At 44.9% G+C, this 22,399-nt stretch overlaps 2 protein-coding genes across 9 annotated transcripts; one reads left to right on the top strand and one right to left on the bottom strand.

The window, feature by feature from the left end:
* Positions 1 to 4,588: 4,588 nt before the first annotated feature.
* On the bottom strand, positions 4,589 to 7,449 carry Pex3 (peroxisomal biogenesis factor 3). The gene has a single exon (XM_084606615.1). The coding sequence runs from the start codon at positions 7,162 to 7,164 to the stop codon at positions 6,034 to 6,036; it is 1,131 nt and encodes a 376-aa protein (XP_084462741.1). The 5' UTR covers positions 7,165 to 7,449; the 3' UTR covers positions 4,589 to 6,033.
* LOC146185698 (uncharacterized) lies at positions 7,350 to 22,101 on the top strand. Of its 8 annotated transcripts, none has more exons than XM_084606617.1 (4): positions 9,383 to 9,586; positions 10,925 to 11,059; positions 16,260 to 16,311; positions 21,546 to 22,101. In XM_084606617.1, exons 2-4 carry the CDS (start codon positions 10,988 to 10,990, stop codon positions 22,010 to 22,012), a joined length of 591 nt encoding a protein of 196 aa, XP_084462743.1. In that variant the 5' UTR covers positions 9,383 to 9,586; positions 10,925 to 10,987; the 3' UTR covers positions 22,013 to 22,101. The 8 variants fall into 8 exon arrangements, with proteins under 8 accessions (XP_084462749.1, XP_084462743.1, XP_084462745.1 ...); XM_084606619.1 differs by lacking the exon at positions 10,925 to 11,059 and adding an exon at positions 12,550 to 12,680 and having other exon boundaries at positions 9,383 to 9,604; positions 16,261 to 16,311; XM_084606616.1 differs by having other exon boundaries at positions 9,383 to 9,604.
* Positions 22,102 to 22,399: the final 298 nt, after the last annotated feature.

Genomic DNA, 22,399 nt, shown 5'->3' with positions numbered 1-22,399 from the left:
GCAGGTTTTGTGCTAAACTGACACAATACCTTAATATCCTACAATGTCTACATATTTAGTTGAAATGGCTCATAATTTCATGGTTGCTTTCTGAAATGCCTTGGTTTCATAAGCGGATCAATTATTTGCATAAAGTCAAGTCAAAACAGCATGTACAACATTTGTTTCATTGACATCTGTTGCTGAATGGCATTTTCATTTGATCAGCTTTTTGCAGAAGAAACATTACACTATTAAAACTTCTTCATAAATAATGCATTTCACTTTGGAAGCAGAGTCAAAACACAGTAAACTTTGCAGCAGGGAATTAGGGGAGCATTCTTGCAGTTAACATAGGGACGTTGAAGTGCTCTTATTGGGATTTAAAACAGTACCCTGAGCAGCCATTGGTCACCTGCTCACAGCAAGGTAATTCTGTAAGCAGATATTAAACGGGGCATGTAAGTCCTGCCCATGCCCATTTGCTTTACTTATACTAGGATATCCTTGTAAAAACTTGCTTGGTAGTCAGGTGCTCAGCAGCTGAGATGGAATACCTACATTTGAACCCCACTGCGGGGGCCGCATTTCGATGGTGGCAAAACACAAAAGGCACCGATGTGCTGTATGACGTCGGTGCACATTAAAGATTCCCAGGTGGTCTAACTTAATTAAAACACTCCATTTTGACGTCCCTCGAAACAAGAGTAAATTTGGGATGTTAAACACCACGTACCATATAACATCTTTATGCATGTAAAAAAAAAAAAAAACACTTCCTGCTTCGAAGAATGATTCCCTAATCGAAAATGCCCTCTTCCAGTTTTTTAAATCACTTATTTTTGGCACATTTTTTGGCTGTCCCTAATTTAACCCCAATTCTTTTCGACAGCCTCTGAATTCCAACACCACAGGTGAGTATTGGCAAGATACACCTTTAATGCTCTTTCCTCTTGTGTGGTTATGGCAAGGAGTTTTATGACCTGAGAGAGCCCACTAATACTCTTCACATTTTTATTCTATAACAATTTACATTACTTTATTCCAACCCCTTCCCAGGAGCAGCCCCTCCATGCAAGAGTGGGGTGTATATATATATATATATTGTTTCATAAAAGTCTTCCAGGATCCAGAAATATGTATAAGATGAGGTAGGGGCGCTCAAACGAAAACAAAGGTTTATTTCCGACGTTTCGGCCAGGCCCCGGCCGAAACGTATATATATATATATATATATATATATATATATATATATATATATATATATATATATATATATATATATATATATACCGGGTGTCCAGTTGGTCCAGTGTCCAACTAACTTGAACCAAGGGGTACAAAATATATTTGAGGTAGGTCAGTGAAATCAATTGCATTCAACTGCCAGCCGCCTTGGGCACTACAGGCAATTTTTTGTTTTGCAATTACTTAATTAGCTAATTATATTAATTTATCTAATTTATTAAATATGTACTTTCCACTAAACATGTAAATTGGAAAGTTGTAGAGCACCTTCAGAAACCCTCATTTCATTAATTGCGATCACGGTGTAAGACTGCGATAAAGAAAGTCTCACGTGTATCGTTTTTTCCGGGCTCAGAAGAAAGCCCGCGAAATCAAATAATACCACGTGACTAGTGCATTTGTGCGCCGCGATTGTGGTGCTCTCAGTCCTGGTTTGAGCGAACGAAATCCGCTGCGGCCGTGTCTTCTTGGCCCCGTTAAAGCGGCAGGCCGATATGCCTGCGATGGCTTCTTCGCCCGCGTCAGACAGCCGGCCCACGTGACTGTGCAGTAGCAGCGAGAGCGGCGAGCCGACACCACCGACATTCTAACAAGGCCTCCTTCTCTCCCATCAGCGAACGTCACGACAAACGAATGAGCGATAAGGTATCAGCCACTGAATCTGCGCATACAGGCTTGGGTAAAGGGGCGAGATGACATCATGTGACTCGACTAAAATTAGCCCTGCACCTTCATTTGCCGGTTTTTTATCGCCATCCGCCTGTCGTGATGTAGGCTGCTGCGGTGCGCAGGCCTGGCCAAAATCGCGATAGCGACGGGCGAGCTCGAGCTCGCTCGAACCATCGCCAACATTTCTGCCTGCCGCTGCAACGGGACCATCGGGTCACAGCCGCAGCTTATGTCGTTCGCTAAAACCACGACTGAGAGCACCACAATCGCGGCGCACAAATGCGCTAGTCACGTGGTATTATTTGTATTTCGCGCGCTTTCTTCTGAGCCCGGAAAAAGATACACGTGAGACTTTCTTTATCGAAGTTAATGGAATGGGAGTTTTTGAAGGTGCTCTACAACTTTCCAATTCACATGTTTGGTCTAAAGTCGATATTTAAAAAAATTAGAGAAATTAACATAATTAGCTAATTAAGTAAATGCAAAACAAAAAATTGCCTGTAGTGCGCAAACAGGCTGGCAGTTGTATGCATTTGGTTTCACTGACCTACCTCAAATACATTATTTTGTAACCCTTGGTTCAAGTTAGCTGGGACACCCGGTATATAATTGAAGGAGGCAGCAGTCTACGAGTCCAAGGTAAACATATTGGGATATTATTATTAGTATTTTTTTCCCCACCAATGGGGCTGTGTTTTTCCTTCCGCTTAGTATTTAATATCCTTTCACCTTAAAAATCATCACAGTACTAATTCTGGTCAAGAGCAACTACAAATCACTAAAAAAAAATATCCCAGTATGTTTACCTTGGACTCCTAGACTGCTGCCTCCTTCAATTTAAGGAGCCCCTCATTTTCCCTATACACCTCCCTATAATTACCCTTCCTTCTTCGCTCCCGGATAACCTCAGAATAATCCCCATTCCAAAAAAACGTTGCACCCGACACTAACACAGGCAGACGTTCCGCTCGCGTTTCCAACCATGTTCACCCGACAGATTCCACGATCATCTACACAGATGCATCACGAACTAACGTCGGAGCGGCTGCTTACTCAATTCAGAGCTGTAGCGATGTAGTGACGCATACCCTCGGTCCTTACATAGATCCTCCTCCTACAGCGACTCTCGAGACCCTACCAATAGTTACCAGTATTCAAGACCTCGCACAAGCACCCCCTAACCCTTCAGGATATACCATATACACTGATTCAATACAAGCTATACGCGCCATTCACACGGGTCGCATTCCTGAAGAGCTTCACGATGATCTACACAGAGCTCTTACCAAACTACGTCCCTACACTGTAACACTGAGGTGGATTCCTGGTCACGCTGGAATCCCAGGCAATGAGGTAGTGCATCGCCTCGCCCGCGAACTTCAACACCGGGCGCCTGGGATTCCCTGGCCTTATCCACCAACGTGGGACACTACTCTTCACTACAAAAAAGAAATCAACGTTCACTACGACAACATTAGAGAAACACTCCGTACACTTCCTCTTCCTGATAAATCTCTCACTACCACGCAAATCCGCATTCTTAGACACATACAACTAAATACACTGCTTACTCCTGCCCGATCTTTTCTATACAGAATCATACATTCCCCTGCATGCCCAAATTGCCCAGAACACTATGCAAACTTGAAGCATTGCATCTTTTCATGCCCTGTCACCCTCCAATCTCCTCACTTTCCACACCCTCCTCCCCCAACGTGGCGGGCTTGGTTAGCCTCTGACCAGCTGCAAGATCAGTTGGCCTTGGTGACCCTGGCCCAGGACATTCTTAACGCTTAATGCAATGCGTTAAATAAAGTTGTTTCCTCCTCCTCCTCCATATATATACATACCCTCCCATTTGGGAGGTATCGGGCTCGTTCCCTGGTGCTGCCAGGTACCCATCGGTTTCTCAATGGGTACAAGCAATGGGCACAAGGGGTCATAGGTCGCAAATAGTTGCACCAATGGGATAGTGATGCATTCCACCATCGGACAAGTCTGCCTCGCGCGGCAAAAGCCCATTATGTGACCCTTTTTAAAAGCTGCCTCTTACGGCGCACAGAGTTGGGCTTAGAAGGCGTGGGCTGCTTTCCCAAGTCACAAGCCCTATTAAGCCGACCACCAGGTTGGGCCATGGCTTGTACACATTTGAGAAAACCGGTATAGGTCCGACAGGCAGTGGAAGTTGAACCCACTACCTCCCGTGTACTCTACCCCAGGGCCACGGCTATATATATATATATATTGTTGTGCCTTGTAATGATGTGAACATGTTAAAGCTAGATGATTAGTTTGTCCCCTGCTCTTACATGGAAGGGATTGCTCCAAGGAAGGGATGAAGAGATTGCTCCAACTCTGCTCCAACTGGAAAAAAGCAGCAAGTGCCTCTCAATCAAAAGAGGACACTTCAGGCAATGTCTGATTTTCATGGTGCCACACTGAACCTGATGATGCCATGGTGAACTCCATCTGCCACTGTCATGCTAGCAGGTCCAAGGATATCCTTGATGTCACGAGAACCGGGCGATGCCACTGGCTGCAGGGGCTTTGGCAAAAGCTGCTTTTTTCTTAAGTTGTATCTAACTACGGTCCCTCCTTGTTTGCTTCTATGCAAATGGAAGCGAAGAGATGCAATGCTTTCTTCCGAGTGCTGCTGGCAGGCTTTTTACTTCAAGGCAGATTAATGTTAGGATTGTTTGTGCAACATATTTTTAATACATTGTTTATATAGTACAATGCTGGTTACTGCAAACAAGTCTCATTAGTGCAGTTAAAGTAGAGCGATAACCGTGAGATTTCACACCAAATAAATGCCTTAGCCTTTACCATCTTGAAGAAAAGTATACATTTCCTTCTAGTATAAAGACCTGAGAAGGGCAACAAACCACAACCCACAACTGTTACAACCTTTTTACATGCAATGTGCTAAATTGTATTTCACACAAATAACTGAAAAAATATCACAGCACCACACAAGCATGCCATAGCCAATTCAACAGCTTCCCTCCTATTCTATATATTGAGCACCAAGAAAGGTGAGTGCAAGAAAAAAATTTGACTATCACTAAAAATCTGTTTATAAACTTGGAACCCCACACACACTTTGGTTTTCTAAATCACTTTAAAATGGCCCACAACTCAAGTGAACCAACTGATGTGGGCTTTGAAGGGAAGAGACGAATATTAGATGACAACACATTTGCCTTTGTTCCCCAATACATCAAGTTAAACACAATTATGCACAAGTCCACCACTTGCTGATTACGTTTCACACTATGCCGCTTCCCATAAACCAGTTCCTGTTAGTTGGTTAAGAGAACACTGCCACTGAAAATTTAGAGCAGAACTGCAGCATTGGTGAACTTTTTCATCGAAGAAAAATAGGGTTGTCCCATTCTCTTAAGCATTTTATGTTCATTTAGTCATTACACGATATTTAAGCCATGAATGTGACTGAATGCTTCTATAGCGACATTACATAAAATACAAACAGTTGCAAGACATTTGCATCATAACACATCTGCCTGAACGTAATATCTGTCAGGTAAACATACGAATACCAATCATACTCTTCTTTGCACTCAAACAAGCCTCATATCGGACAACACAAACAGCCCACAAACACAGCTGCACAAGTTCATATCTCGCATGGCAATCATTTGTTCATGTAACAGCACTGGTAACGTTCATAGCCGCAATGTAGCACTACACAACACTTCGAACACAGGTTTTTACATAGCTGTTCATTGTCAGGACAGAAAGATGCATCTTTGATTCCCCATTTGTAACTGGAACAAAAAAAAAAAAACTTGCATTACCTCCATAAGCTTTCGGAGGAAAACGGGCAAGACAAAGCACATGTTGCAGAAAGCTCTGTAAATATTACTGCTAACCTTTACATCTGTCAGAGCTTTTGCATGTTGCCTGGTATAATAACATATACACGGTAGATGTTGCACATGAGCTTTTGTAGAACGGTACGGAATGATGTGTACACGTCAGATGTGAGAAGTGAATTTAGAACAGGTGTTTGGGATGAACCGGATGCTTGCACACATTCGTCCCAGTCTCCTAGTAGTACTGCATAGTGTACATCACACTATCAAAGTTCACATTATACCACATTTTAAACCACAATCAAGACAATGGTGCAAGGTTGTGGTTGATCCTGTCCGCGTCTTCCGTCTGACAAAAGGCTTCGTATACATTAGCGAGCATACTACGAAGGAGCTCAGCTTGCAGAATCGTTTTGAGGAAGGCGTCTTGCCTTGCGGACACGAGACTGTTTCTGAGCGCTGGTAGCAGTTTGGCCATAGCGAAAGCTGTTGTGGCCGCAGGAGCAGCCGAAGAAGCGGCTTGATCACCGCTGCCACCTTCGCCCTGGGCCGCTCGCATGTTTCGGAAACAGATCTCGACATCATCCGTGAGGTTCGCGCATCCTTGGTCGATGCACAATCTGAGAACCTTGGCGAAGTCGTCCGTTTCGAGGATGTCCCGCGTCTCGAGAATCATGACGTTGAGGACTCGGACGTCATCTGTGTCGCCTTCCACCTCGAGCGGTGGGAGCAGTAATCGTAGGAAACCCGGGAGCGGTTTCTTGGAGTCGCGCGAGATGTGCTTTTTGACGAAATCGAAACCTACGGCAAAGTCGGCGGGGCCAACGCGCTCCTTGAGGCTGATGTGACCGAACGCGGCCACCACCGCGTCCCTGACGAGACGCACGAGCTCGTGCACGCCGTTCTCGAAGAAGTGCTGAACCAGGGACAAGTAGCGCTGGTGAATGTCCTGGTTGGTTAGCGCAGGTAGGACGCCACCAGAGTTTTGCTGGGCACGCTGGGAGTTCACGTAGACGTAACCGCCGACGACACCGAGTTGCACGCGGAGTAATGAAGCGAGAAGACTTTCCGCATACACGCTAGACAGCGCGAAAGTAAGAATGCGCACCTTGATTTCTTCCCACAGCTCAACCCTGTTTGCAGGTCGCGTCTTGAGCTTTTCAAGCAGGCTGTCCGTCTCGAGTATGGCGAGCAGAGGCTCCCGAATCTTAGTTAACAAAGACAGGATAGTGCTATCCGATGTCTGCAGGATGCCTTCGAAGTGGTGCTGGTGCTTGATTTGGTCGATGTAGCCCTGCGTTTGTTTGGTTTCCCAGTCATGGAGTTTCCGCTGCAAATACCGGTTTAAAAGGTAGGCACCTCCGACGAGGCCAACGCTGAAGAATATTTTCTTCTTGTGCTGGCGCACAATATTGTACAACCGGTTGAACATGGCCGGAAGATCGGGCACTGTTTCACTTCCTCGAACTCCTTTTCGCAAAGTTTTTCCGTGCTGACGCAGCTCTCGCGCTGCTGCCTTGACCGCGTCACAGCGCCATTATGCATGCCGTTGCCAGACTTGACGTTATTTGGCTTGGAGCTTGGATGCAGCCGAAAGTAGCCGAAAGCAGGAGAAATCGCGACGTTTCTGATTTATTGTAAGTGCAAGATAGTACAAGTTACAACTATTGTTTTCATCAGAAAAGGGTATCTTCCTACTCGCCCCCGGTAACGTTGCCCCCGATTGGCTGGCAGCTTGGGCAGTCGTATCGGTGGTCGTATCGTCGTATGTATGGCTGTATTACACTATGGGCCTGGTGCGCTGCAGCTTTGGCCGAACATGTGGCGCCGTCTGGGAGGCGCCGCTGTAAAACGCGGCTGTCTGGATCCGCAACCGTGGGTAGCACCGACGCTGTGTTCCGATTTCTTTTTGGGTCCCCGTAAGAATAAAAAAATAAACACCGACTGAAACAAGGGCCTGTACTTACTTAGTCATTTCGAATCTCATATCGCACCCATTGCTTTTCGTTAAGGCTGCGCATTTCCCACGTTTGTTTTTTTTGTACAGTACTTCACGCTAGGTTTTTCAAGCATGCACGAGCAATCGCTAGCACGCGAAAATCACAAAATAAACGGGTCTTTTTTTTTTTTTACTTCTGGACCCAACTTAAGCTTTAAAAGTTGTGACAACTACTAAAAGTTGTTGTAACCAGAGCTGGCAGGCCTTCGGACACGGCCTTTGTTGTAGAGAGCGCGGAGCCTTCCTGCCCAACGGGAACTTTTTTTTTTTTTTTCTAACGACTTCCTAATGATAGTTTCCAGCTGTTCTCGGTGCTCGCTTTTGGGAAGCCTAGCCTGACGTAGAAGACGTGGAAGCACGACATGGAGTGCGAAGCACATTGCAGGAGTGCGCGCTTTCTGACTTGCCACACGTTCATGGTTCCCCGCAAAGAGAAAACGTCCTTTTAAACTAACAGCTCGATCTGCTCTTGTGTTTATGGGTGTCATAATAGTTATATATAAAAAAAACCATCGGGAAGCAATCGAAAATCAAGTCCTTTTTGCGATTTCCTTGGAAATCATACGAGAGCAATGTGTCGCATCGTTAACAGTGGCACCCGGCCTTGCAGACGCAACTGGCATCCGTGATATTGCGTGGGTTCGCCAACAACTACATACAAAAAAAAAATGAATTACATATGTGGTGAAGAGATGCCGAAAGGGCCGAATAAAACTTACCTCCAAGCTGACGTCGTGGTTTTCATTTCGGCAGTGCATTTCCTGAAGATATCTGAGGGCCCTGCACTGTGAAGTTCCCCGCGCACTTTATGCACGTGCTAGCTTCGTACAGTTTCTTACCGCGCACCAAGCAGTTATTCTTAAATTAAGTCTCAACATTCCCGATCGCCCGAAATCCCCCGAACAGCACGCGCTGTGGAGCTTGCTCAGCCATGGCTGTTTTTCCACGCACTGAACCGTCACCACTCGTTTCGACGCATCGAGTAGAAAATAAAAAATACGGTAGAAATACCGAGCGCCGAAAAAGCACGTGCACGCAAGGCCCCACGCCTTAGGCTACATCTCCATATACAGCCTGCTCGTCCCGTCTTGGGGAAGACGTGTTTTCTTTTTTTTTTTTTTAGAAGCCTTTCTATTGACCAACGGAGCCCAGCTCTCGGCTGTCGCTTCTGGGGGGTCTAGCAGGCCGTTTCCACTTACACTGCCACCGAAGCGAAAAGCCAGTGGTGCGCATTGCACACTGGCTTAGTTTTTGTTTTATTTATGTCTTTACTTTCAAAGTTCCATATTGTTCAGGGTCCGAATTCCTACTTCAAAGAAGAAAAAAACCCGTAGAGCCGCCAGCAGAAGCGCTCGCGCGCCGACGATGCGCTGCGCCCCAAGCGCCGGCGGCCTTCTACCAGACGGCATGAATGGGTAGCGGCTTTCTTCGCTTTGTTTTTGGTTTATTTTTCAACACGCACACATGGTACATGTGTCTGTTATGTACGCGTATGACACGAGGCAGGAAATGACCGACAAAAGTTTTCTTTTCACAAGGTTTCTGCCGAGAAGAGCAGACTTCGCGTTCACTCCGCCGCCTCTCTTCGACGAGCAGACATACCACATATGGGTGCGCCGGCGGGAGGTGGCGCTACTTGTTCCGGAGCAGTGGCGCCTCCATATATCCATGGCCCATGCATGGCCCGCCACAAGCCCCAATCAACAAGTCTCCTATCTCTCTCAGCTGTCCGCTCGCGACATGTGATATATGTGAACAGCCGCTATCAGATATATGGCAAATACTTATCTACTGTGTTTCATACAAGTAGGCCGCGGTTTCATACTCTGCAAGGCCTGAAGCTGCAGGTACAGCGGTAAGCGGAAACTGCCGGGTAAGCTTCTTTGATACAAACAACTGTCTGAGATTATGGGTAAAATATTAACATGACACTAAGAAAACGGATACACTTTAAGAAAAGAACGAAATGTGCTCTTAGCTGCCGCAGAAATTGCTCTAGGTTGGTTGGTTGGTTCACAGGAAGGGAAAGGCGCAGTATCTGTCACACTTGATCTGTGGACACCTGAACCGCGCCGTAAGGGAAGGGATGAAGGTGGGAGTTAAGGTGGAACGACAGAAAGGGGAGCCATGGTGGAGGGCTACGGAGTAATTTCGACCACATGGGAATCTTTAACGTGCGCTGACATCGCACAGCACACGGACGCCACTTCGTTTCTCCTCCATTGAAATGCAGCCGCCGTGGTCGGGTTCGAACCCGGGTCGGGCGTCTTACCACTGCACCACCCCGGCGGGGCAAATTGCTCTAGGCGATTGCTGATTCGGTTGATGCAGAGCCACCCAGAACGATGCGCAGAGCGAAGCTATGAAGTTACTTTTTCTTTTTTTTTATTTTTTTGTTGATTCACACACGCGCAAAAGACAGCGACATTTGAAAGGAACATATACACGGTTATGGCCTTGTAACTATATTCCTGAGCAACACTTGAGAACAAGGGCATCAGCTTTGCCATGCAGGCAGGCATTTACATTTTACCCATTTCTCGATCGACTTCGACTGTCTTGTGTAATTTATCTTTTGTGTAATTGAAATTCCCCATAGCACAAGTGGAATCCTACTGACCAAATAATTTTCAGTTGGTTTAAATTTTGTTTGGATTTTTTTTTTTTTTTTTTTTGATATGGCTAGGAAGCTAGGCGGAGTCCTGAAATTTGTAGCATGCCAAGCTTTGCTGTGGGATATGTTTCGAGCTTTTTTGTCTTAGGTAGCAGAGCTTTTGAGGAACTGTTTAGTGGTGCTTAATCATTCACAGCCTTGTTAGTGCTGCTGCTAGAATTTATGTAACGAATCTCTTTTCAGTGGGGACTTCATTACCGCAGCAGCTGGGAAAGTGTGGCATTTTGCTGCCACCACACTTAAAACACATTATAATATGTATATGTGACAGAATGTATTGTAAACAAGCTGTTTTAGCATGGCACAGTACAAAGTACACTGTTTTTCCACTGCCAAGAAAGAGTAGTGTTAGCAAAGTTAGCACCCTGTGCAAGTTGCTAATGCATGTCAGTATGCTAAAGCAAAATAATTGTTTGTCCATCACCTCACGTCAATTCCACTTATGGTACTACAGGTTTCACTGATCACCATGCAATTTGTTGTAGCACTAGTTTCACTGACAGCCACGCATGCACACAGTTTTTACCAGATCTGAAGAAGTACAGTGTAAACAAGGACGAGTGGTGCGCTCCCAAGTCAGGCATGTCAGACTCGGCCTCTGAAGGATGCGGTGGGGAAGTTCCTGAGACTTGTCAAGAATTGTCTTCTTCCAAGGTTAGCTTTTGTAATGCCTGTAAAACTTATGGGTCGCTGCTTCCTTTATGATACCAAATACAGTCAAATGCACTTATAACAATGTTGAATCACCAAAGAAATGTTGTAACCAATAATTGTTATAACTGAGTGATGCAAAAATGAAAGAAGAAATGACAAACTTTAGAGCGTTTAATGACAAGTAAGAAGCTTATGATGTTGATTTCTTTGCAGGGAAAAATCCGTATCATGCAGTCAGCTTTTTCTGGTTCATGGCATATTTCATTTATACCTCTCTACATGATTCCTGGGAGGACTTTTAGCAAAAATGAAGTCCTGGAGAAGCTCTTAATTTGTAAAGCCTCTTGGGCACAGATTCCTGTTTATCACTGCTTTCAGCATAGGTGGCAGCTGAGATGATTGCCTCATTGGTGAGATCTTCATTTTTCATGATTGCATCGTCAACATGCAAGAATTCTTCATTGCGAACCTCCGCATCAGTAGCATTCTAAATAGGAACTATCTTTCTGGAGCAGTTTCTAAAATGTGGTGAGCTTGCAGAACAGGGAACAGGGATGACAGAAGAGAAAAGGTGCAAGACCCATACGCCCCGGTGACCGACGGAGTGATGTATATGGCACTCATAGCCTATGCAGCTAGCTGTGTATCAGTGCTGGCGGCCGGGCTTGTCTTTTACAAGAGCCACACTATAATAAGAAACGTAACCAAACGAGACTGTCAAAGGACTCAGTCTTTTCAAGAACATCCCCTATGCTGTCGGGTGTGTAAGTGTCCCTGTTGCACATGCCAGTGTGCCTGGTTACTTCTGGTTTTCACTTCCACAGCAGTGAGTCAACCCATCGATCGCCATGCGCACGCTTTCACTTGAGCATGGTTTCGCTGTTGTGGTTGTGGCATTTCTGTATTTTCGTCTCTTTTAAGGTTGGCTCTCAGTGGCCAAATTTATTTTGTTATAACTGGTAATGCGCGATGATGACACTGTTATAAGCGGTTTGCTTTACCATAGAAGACTGAAAAACTGACGGTGCCATGGTGGTCTATTATTATATCCGGTATATGTTTCTAATCTGTATATTGACATAAGTGGGTTTAACTGTAGTGACATTTTAGAAATGTAATAGCTTATGAGAGAGGATATACTGAGCTTCTTTTTTTGCCCTGTTTCATCACCATTACATCACAACTGCGTAGGTTCCAATGTTGTTGTTCTGGGGGCTTGTGAATTTCTCATTCATCACTTTTTCTGCTGTGCCTGTTCATCCTGTTTACTTATTGGCTGTGTTGTTGTTATTAACATAATTCTTGCCAGGAAATTTCGGCTTTCTCTGGAGGCAGCGAGTTGCTTATAACATTGTTAATAAGTTTGTGATATCGGTGGAATTCACAGAGGCTAACATTTTGTGCCAGCTGGACTTTTGCAAAAATGCGAGCCATCTGCACATTATTGTAACTATCCAAACAGCACTTTTTTTTTTTTTTTTGCTTTCTAGTCTGTGTAAATGATGGACATGGAAGTTTGAACCAACTGGATTGTGCAGTTATCTTAGCTGTTCTCCATCTGTCAAGCGTTATGGACACGGATGATGCATTCATAATTCTTGCTGCCACAGGACTCCTATGGAGAGCTAGACACATCAGAATTTTTAGTGTTTTTTTTTCTTTCATTAATATTATTTAAGAAAAATAATGAACATAGACTATTCTATTGAATTTGTCTATGTCCTGCAAACAATTTGTAATCGAATATCTCTCCCAGTTTCAGTTTATTTCAGTAGCCGAATGTTCATTTTGGATTCCACTAGCTCGTGTGAGACAGACAGAAGTGATGTGTGCTTAGTTAATTTTTGCACTAGCCCAACCTAAGAGTGGAAGAACAGCAAATGAACAAAGAACTGTAATGTTCTAGTTTTTTGTAGGCCTCACGTGATGTCAGCCTTATTTGTGACATCATAAACACCAGCTCTTGAAATTAGGTTTGGTTTGACTGTGAGGCAACTCAGGCTAAGAAGGAGACCGTAGTGGAGGGCTTCGGATAATTTTGACTACCAGGAGTTCTTTAATGCTCACTGATATTGCACGGTATGTGGGACCATGGCATTTCGCCTCCACTGAACTGTGGCTGCTGCAGCCAGGAAATGACTGCAGGTCTACCGACTCAGTAGTCGAGCATCTTAACCGCTGAGCCACTACAGCGGGTGGCTTCTGAAGGCAATGCTCTAGGGAAGATGAACAAATTTAATATATGTCACTTATTAAGCTCAAATGCATTCAGCATAAGGATATGAGTATATAATTGGCTTACTCACCATTTAAAAGAAAAGGAAACTTGCAATGAAATATGTTACTTCCTAATGCGATGTTTGAGCGCAGTGAATTAGCTGCTCTAGGTTTTCGAAAGATTGCGGTATGCATTTCGGCTCGGGTGATGCACATATCGAGATCCGGCGCTCTGATTGCCGCCACACAGGGGTGGCATTGGAGGAAGAGCGAAGAGAGCAATGAAGTTACCGGGAGGTCACGGGAGGCAGCTAGTGCGTGGGACCATAGGAATGTTGCACGGCGAAGATATAGCAGCGGCTGACTGAAGCCGCTGGCGAGTCAATGTGGCTCAGCATTTTGGCTTGGGATGCACGCACAGTGATCCGCTGATGCCGAGCCGGCGCTTCCTCAACCGGAGAACACCGTCGCCGCCACGCAGGAAGAGGAGGAGGGGGGTGGGGTACACGCAGCAGCGAACGGTGGAGGCAGGAGCACGCGCAGCAATCGGAGAACACGCGGTCGCCGCCAGGGAGGAAGAGGGAGTGGAGGGAGAGTACACGCAGCGGCGAATGGTGGCGGCAGGAGCACGCGCAGCAACCAGAAAACACAAAGGGGGGGGGGGGGGGGGGTTACACGCAGCACAGCAAGGTGGTGGCAGGAGTGCGCGCTGCCCCGGCTGCTGAGTTCCTGAGTTCGTTACGAGGGACGGCGACGATGATGCGAAACGTAGGAACGGGCGCCAAAGAGCTGTGCTCTAAAATTTGATGTATTTCATTGTGTTTTTGTATATCTCACATGCTCATGTTTTTGGGGCAGTATCTGGTTTGCATTATTTTTTATGTCAATAGCAGTTCCTGTGAATATTTTGACCTGATTGCTGCATTAAGTGCATTCTATATTGTAACAAAGTGTTCGTAAGTTTGACTGCTGTGACGGCACAGCGAATCCGCCACATTGGAGAAAAGGACCAGCAGGTGTAGATTGACGTCATTAATTAACTTAATTTATTAAAGATGAGGCAACATTAATTAAATCAAATCAAGGGGTACAAATTCAGTGGCAAACTCAGATTAACAACAAATCAGTTAGGCATACGTGACATCTTGAGCAGGGGTTCCGAGCAGCAGCTTGGATGGTCGCCGTCCTCCTTCACTTGCCGCCGAAACCCATCTGACAAACGTTTTCCCAGGATTCTGGAGGCACTGTTTGTTACCAAGTGGAAATGCGCTTATCAGAGCCAATGAGAAGACTTTCTTTAAAACTGAGGAACCAATAGGACGCTGGTGCCCACGAGGTGGTTTCCTTGCAAGCAACGCATGAATTTCAAGAAGACGTGTCGCATCTCCACATGGACAGCAAAGACACAGACGGTACAGAACACAAGGCTCCGTCAGCGCTCTCAGCCATCGCCCCCAAGCTCTCAGGGGTCTTAATGTCAACTGGCTGGGACGTGAGCTTCCAACAGCTCGCCTCCACCGCAGCCCATTAACCGTTTTCCGAACAGCGTGGATCGCAAAGAATAACCTCTCAAGAAAAATCAAAGGATGCCACACTGCGCCCCCGCATGTGAGCAAGGCCATCCGTACAATGGCGCGCACCCTTAGGCCAACAAGAAGAAGAAAGCACAGCCATGTCGCGCAGGCAAGAAAACAGACCGCTCCCCGGCTGTGCACGTGTCAGGAAAATCAGCGTGCGACATGGACGTAGCTAGCTATGCGACATTATTTTGTTAGAAGTACATTTGGTACGGGACGGTAGTGGGGGCCACAAAAAGTAGGCAAAATTTGTTTCTTATTTAATCTGACTAGGAGAGCTCAGTTTGGAAATGTATTAATTTGCATTGCAGCATTGGCGCACTATCTCTGCCTGATAGTTGTTAACAAGTACGCTTTCTCGTAGCATTCTGCGACATGCCCACAATTTCAGGAATCAGAAAGTGAAAAAAGTCATCCACAGTAGCTTGCAAGGCAGTATAATAGCCTCTTTTTTTTCCATCATGAGTGCTCCCTCATTATTTTGTCGACGGCACTGACTTGGTGCTATTTCAGGGAAGTTTAGGCATCTGAATAACTGTTCTAGCTTGATGCTTGCGTTTCTCATGGTGGCACACTGTAATGAATGCGCAGGTGCACACATAAAATTCTGAAATGTGCAAACCTCGAAATAACTTAAATTTTCTAGTTTAGATGCACAGTCTCAAATAGAGGACTGCATTGTAGCTGTGCAAGTGTAAAAGGTACCTCCATCCCTTCATCTGTCATTTTCTTTGGTTCTTAACAATTGGGCGATTTTAAACACACGACGGCTCAACAGGGCAAATGTACATTGGTGAAGAACAAAGATGTTCTACACTGTTGACATACAGTTGCCATTTTAATTATTCGCAGTATGTGTATATATGTATATGTCAGTATCTTCATAATGCTGGCACATATTTGTGCAAGCGTGAAAGGTGGTCTGTGCTTACAAAAGTGGCATCTAAATAAAGCTGTCAATTGTGAGCAGCCCTTCATGATGCTTTAGTCGCTTTGTCTTGTGGCTGCTGATCATATGCAGGATGGAATATCTGGCGCAGTGGCCGCATTTCGGTGTTATGAAATCTCTCACTGTACTACTAAATATGCCCGTGCACTTTGCGATCTCATTGCACATGGAAGGACCTCAGGTAGTCTAAATTAATCTGGATCTTTCCACTGCACCATTTCTCATGACATTACTTTGGAATGTTGAGCTCTGCATACCATCATTTGTAAGTTAGCATTGTGATGGTTGGTCTTCTTTGTCCTTGTGTCACTGCACCATTTCATCATTGTGTCTTTATTGGAAACAGAAATAGAGCAACTTGTTTTCAACCATAACATAGTCAGCATTCTGCTACTTATTTATTTTTTTCAGCCTCATCTTTGTCTTTGTAGTATGACGTTTCTTGTTTTATTTACAGGTTTCCAACATGACTGATCACAAGACTCTTGTAATAGGAGCCGCCGCTGCAGGTGCATCTACGTTACAATTCGTTACTTATGTTGTGTTTCACGATTTTTCCAGAGTATGCTGACTGTACCTGCATGCACATAGATAACTTGTTCTCATATACTAGCTCACCTTGAAGCTGATAATTCACATATGACAACATATGCTCAGCCTGAACTGGCCAAACTTTGAGCAGCTGTTCATCACATCGGTCAACAAACACCCAAAAATGAGTTTCTTCTGTGTTTCTAAGGTTGGCTTGCTATGGTTAAAAAGAGCCTTGAACCATGCAGATTGCAAGCTGAAATCAGATGTATGCAACTCACAATGTCACTTTCCAGTTGTTTCAGTTGCCATTTCCATTAAGGACCTAGCTTACAGTGCTGTTACATCGTGCCATGGGAATGCACAAACTATCTGTATTCCACTGGCTTATTGAGCCGACACTCTAGGAAACTTCGTTTGCTTGCCTCCACATCGATCTGACTGTTGAAGGCCCATTCACACTCGTGAGTTGCAGAGGAGTGTGACTTTTAATTAAGGAATAGATCAGCAGTGCAAATGTTCACATTAGTAAGTACAACCTATGGGCCAGTTTCTGAAATTATATTTTGTTTGAAGCAAGAGTTGGTAGCATTGACTGTTACCAGCAATGAGAAGCCAGATGTGGAACAACATCCATTCAATTCTAATGTACCACTGACTAGATTAACAGTTTTCAAGTCTTAGTTTCGAAGCTGGAAAATTGAGTAGCTTGCAACTTCCCTGCACGTGCTGCTTTTTGACTAGTGCAACCATTTTAACATGTGAGCAATATACTCGCTGACAGCTTTTTGTGGCTATGCAACCAAGGCTATGGGGGCGGAGCTTTCGTCGCAGTGTTGCTACACCATGTAGTTCTGGCACGTCTGGCCTCAGTTACGGTTCTGGTTTCAGTTCCGCCTTTACTTGAAATAATAGTTTTGAGCAGCCAACGATGCAGAAATGTGTTGAAGGCCTAAGTCAATGTAGATTTGTTCCTAATGAATATTACGTGCTACATATGTTGCCAAAGCAAGTGCACTGTGAATGCATGAAGAAACCGGCGGGTGGACGCAGCAAGCAGCCGGCGTACGCTTCGCGAGATTATCGACGGATGGCGCAGCCTCTCATATGCATGGCGCATGTACTGATTTTAAAATGCAGTACACTAACGTCGTACTGGCTTGTATTGCAGTACAATCTTTATGTAATAATAACTTTAATATTTCCGTAATGATTTCAATATTCGAGAGCACGATCCGCAAAATTTATGAAGGGACAATATTCTGTTGCATAGTGAGCTGATGCTTTTAAGCTCTAGCTTTAGCTACGTAGCCACAAAAAGCTGTCCAGGGGTATAGCACACCCATTTTGGAAAAAATTGTTTGTCAGTGTTAGCGACAGCTTCACCCGTTCAAAGCGTTACACTACTGAAAAGTCACGAGCATGCCTCTGACAGGTGGTAGTTAGTAAGTGACATTGCCTTGCACTGATTAGTCAGCGGGCTGCGTGATGTCACAAGACCACTTGACAGACATGGCCAATTAGGCATGCGCTGCCAACTCTGGCTTCTTTTTTTATGTGATAGGGCCAAATGGGCATCCATCGAAGGCTATGGGACTCTTGCACCCCGTGTCCATCATGCTACCACACACGCACACATGCACGCATACGACTGCACGCATAAGACAATAGAGGCACAAATTAATTTACTATAGTGATTAAGAGAGTAGCATGTACATGAACCAGAATCCACAAAGACTAAGGCAGCCACAAATGGTAACCATTAATGCTGCTGGATTGTACCCTCAGAGCCCCACTATGGTGATGCAGCGGTTAGGGTGCTTGACTACCGAGCCCGAGGGTACGGAATCAAATCCTGATCGTGGCGGCCGCTTTTCGATGGAGACAAAAAACTAGGCTTTTCTGTGGTATTCGATGTCGGGGTACGTTAAAGAGTTCCAGGTGGGGCGTCTTCTATAGCCTGAGCAACTTTGGAACATTAAACCCCATGAAACCAACCATAGCCGTAAAGACTGACCTTAACTGGCACGAAGATCTCTCAAAAATCCTATGGATCTTTGTCAACCTAGCAAAACACCTGTGTACGTGTCGCCCTTCCACAACCAAGGAGTAATCAAAGATGTTAGATACAATAATGTCAGCAGCTCTAACTACGAGACTATGCCTCATTTCTTTACACCGATGATGTAGCATTCTGTAGAAAATCTCGCATATAAGCTGCTTGAATCTGCTTTCCTCGGAATTTTTTGGTTGACGCTTTTCTACCTGTGCAGCCATTTGCAGCTGTCACTTTTCGAACCATATATTTACACAAGTGCTATGACTAGCAAATGTGTATGGGCACATTACTTAAATTCAGGCTGCCGCCTATAGCTTCTCCCACTGCAATGCAGCTGTGTCACGGCTGGGGTGGCATGTACATTATTCTAACCATATTATGATGGCAGTCTCCATCGTGTAGGCATTGTAGGTGTGAAGAAACAGTGGCCCTCTGAGCTTGTAACTGCCCCTGTTGTAACAATCAGCGAGTGTCTCTGAAGGCAGCACTGCACTGATGCCATAGCATGAGAGCACCACTCAAATATTTAAGGGCCACAGGCTTGAGTACCAGACTAGACATACGTTGCATGTTCTTTTGTTTCATAGGTGAAAATTTGTACTCACTTCATACAATGAAATCGAACTTCATCCTCTGTTCTGCTTTGCCTTTATCTCCTGCCAAAGTATAGGATAGCCAATGGGGTAAAATTCTTGTCTTCTTTTCTGTCTGTCTATCTTTTAATAGATATAAAGTTAGTAGAACCCAATAGTTGTTATAAGTTCTGTAACACCTCTCTGGGCAAGGAATTTCCCTTAGCGCTTGCGATTTGGGTACAATAACAGCTATTTTGAGGACAGTGTTTCAACAAATATCATGGCAATGTTTTGTGGTTGTATACAGATGAAACTACTCACTCATTTCCTTGTATTGAATAGAGTTGTATGTTGCAAGGTTTCGCATCTGAGTGGTGAGGATATGGCCAATGGGGTTTTCATCTAGCGCCAGCAGGCATTCAGGCGAAAACTGATACAGTTTCTGCAGTGTGTCGTAATTCACTCAAGTTCTTTTGCCAGCCTACCACAAGGTCTGCAAAGACAGCACATATCCTAGCAGCTGTATTGCAGTTCTTGTATATGTCTATGACCTTGGCCCTCTTATAATGTCATAGCCATTGTCTAACACTGAATCCAAAATAATCCCATTGGGGAAGCAAAGCAGTTGTAAATTATTTACTGGGAGCAGCCAGTAATCGATTTTAATAATATATTCTAAAGCAATAAACACACTGCAGCAATTTAGACCTTTTAAAAGAGACAGATAAAAAGAAACGGGTGTTGAACATATGTGAGGAATTTAAAGTTTTGAAGAATACCGATGCATATTTATCTGAGAATCTATCCAGACTATTTACACGTACAATCCTTTCATTTTTCATTGTTACCAGGTGATTTGAAGGTTACGTGCTTTCCCTCACTATCAATTTCCTTAATTGACACTTCATGAAAAATTATTGAGAATACCTATTGAAGTGTGGTTAATTTTCTTAAAAGTAATTCATTCTTTACGCTACATGAGCATGATTGACACAAATCCTTTTCATTTGAGTCACAACTCATTTCTTTCACTAATGATGTCCTTGCAGCTATAGGCTTTGGATCCTACATTGACTTTATATTCCTAGATTTCTGCAAGGCTTTTGCTCTTGTTAACCATCACCAACATTATCAAGCTCAGCAAACTAAATGTTGATCCCAACCTTTTTGCACAATTCAAAAATTTTCATGGAGCACAGTTTGTATGTGCTATCAACTCTTATTCTTCTCTTTCTCCAGTTTAATCTAGTTTACCCTAGGGTTCTGTAATTCCTCTGTTAGGTTGTTAGCCAATGAAAGCTTAATTTACAAAATAATTCCTTCAGTCTTTGGCTCCACCCAATTTCAGTCTGACGTCAACAAAGCATCCAAGTTGTGCAACATCTGGGTCATGTGCTTTAGCCTTAATAAGTTCAAAGCAATGCGAGTTTCTCGGGTCATGCCTTCCATTTCCACTGACATTTTTTACTATCAGATCGAAGGTCTTTCACTAAGGCAATAACTAGAATTGCCTTTGTGTTTACATAACCAGAAACTGTTGTAGCAGACACATATAAATTTCACTGCCAGCAATGCCAGTTGCATGCTTAGACATTTAAAGTGTAACTTCTGTGTGGCCCCATCCTCTATAAATCTCTTTTCCTATTTGGCACCAGTGATGCTTGTATATTGAGTAAAGATATTTAATCCATTTTTGTCTATAATAATTGCAGTTATGGTGAACACAATTTACTAGGTAAAACTGCCAAGAGCTCTTACAGAAACCATGTTAGTTCTGCCCTATTCATCGAAAATGTGAATGTATGTCACAAGTGGACCTTGGTGAGACCACTTTCTTTCAAGTGAGACCGTTTGAATTCCCACTTGCATTCAAGAGGGACCACTTCAACCCTTTCATATTTTCACCTGCCATGCACCAACTGTAGCCCAGCAACAAGTTCTACTTCACTACTTTGAACCTTCCATTTCCTTCTTGATGAAAGGGTCACTTACATACTCTACCTCAAAATTTATCATTATGATCACCATCTCAAACAAGAACTCATATCTGAACCAAATCACATATTTCATCCCTTATAGGCGACCCTCATGAAGTACTATAGGCATCTCATGTCGTGGTAATGAATCTTTTTATTCATTTATTCCAAAGACAAGCAACGAATGGAACCACTTGCCCACCTCAATCGTCAACACGGTTTTGTTTAAATTTGCCACTGAACATATTTATCCTCCCTCGGTAATCTGTATTTTGTTGTCATGTTGCTGTTTTTTTTTTTCATTGTCAAATTTCTATGTTATCGACTTTTCGTCCATTCCACTACCTTATGTAATGCCTCTGTACCCTGAAGAGATTTAAATAACAGACTAAATAGAAGTGCAAGTGCGGGTTGAATCCATGCGAGGTAACGTTACTCTAGCTTCATGTGGATGAAGCGTTGGGCTGCAAGCTGGTGTAATGTGCATGCAGATAATCGGTGACCCAACGTAGTGCCACAACTAGAGATCGCCAGCAAAGGCTTTAGTTCTGCCGCGGATTTAATCTCGCTTCTGATTGTAATGCATGATATTGCGATCGCAGCCGGAGCAGCGGCCGCCGTGCTCGCAGGGCCTGTTGTGCTTTCCGCAATTGGTTTCGGCTCGCCGGGAGTTGCAGCAGGCTCGATGGCCGCAGGACTTAACTCGGCGATGGGTGGCTTCATTGCCAAGGGTAGCCTGTTCTCGCTGTGCCAAAGTTGGGGCGCCACGGCGTCGCTCCCAGCCGCGGTGCAGGCCGTGAGCGCAGCTACTGGAGCCGGGCTCGGCGTTACTGCTGTGTACGTGCCAGGTGCAATGGGCTCTGCGGCTGAGAAAGTAGGAGGGTGTCTTGCAACGGCCGGCGCCAGCGCTGCTGCCCTTCCGTCAGCGGTGTGGCCCGTCGCCGCGAAGACCGGCACCTGGATAGGCAACGCGAGCTATTCGACTGCATCGGCGATAAAAGCCGGCGCTTCGGCGGCCATAGGTATCGTTGCTGCAGAGTCCAAGAAACCTCCGGCGTCTAGGCTTTAATATATACGAGCTGGCTGCATGCAGCGAAGCTCAGACGAGCAGAAAATGTTTGTCCTCAGCGCTGGATTAAAACCAGAAAGCATATAGAATTGTTTTCTTTTTTTACTTATGGAGCCTCGTGCACCCTGCGGTGCCTCAGCTTGCATGTCCGCAAAAGCTTGCAGTGCAGCCCAATTGCTCATCATGCACATTTGTCCGCTTCAGTGCTGCTGCTGCTGCTGCTTGTGGTGCTGTTCAAATCGTTCCATCTCTCGCGGTCTGATCGAAGCCCGCGACACGGCCGCTCAATGGAGGCGCACTCGGTGCGGCGCGTCGCGCCTCAATGGCTGGGCACGGCCGCTCAATGGAGGCGCACTTGGTGCGGCCCGTCGCGTCGCGCCTCAATGG

The sequence above is a fragment of the Amblyomma maculatum genome, chromosome 6, assembly GCF_055883805.1.
Source record: "Amblyomma maculatum isolate TAMU_Amacu chromosome 6, ASM5588380v1, whole genome shotgun sequence".
NCBI lineage: Eukaryota > Metazoa > Arthropoda > Arachnida > Ixodida > Ixodidae > Amblyomma > Amblyomma maculatum.
This window is presented reverse-complemented; position numbering and strand designations above follow the sequence as displayed.

Coding starts and splice junctions, on each gene's coding strand:
- Pex3 (XM_084606615.1), bottom strand. CDS start 7,164: ATGTTCAACCGGTTGTACAATATTGTGCGCCAGCACAAGAAGAAAATA.
- LOC146185698 (XM_084606617.1), top strand. CDS start 10,988: ATGTCAGACTCGGCCTCTGAAGGATGCGGTGGGGAAGTTCCTGAGACT. Junction 11,060..16,259: donor AAGAATTGTCTTCTTCCAAG/GTTAGCTTTTGT, acceptor TTTTATTTACAG/GTTTCCAACATGACTGATCA. Junction 16,312..21,545: donor AATAGGAGCCGCCGCTGCAG/GTGCATCTACGT, acceptor TTGCGATCGCAG/CCGGAGCAGCGGCCGCCGTG.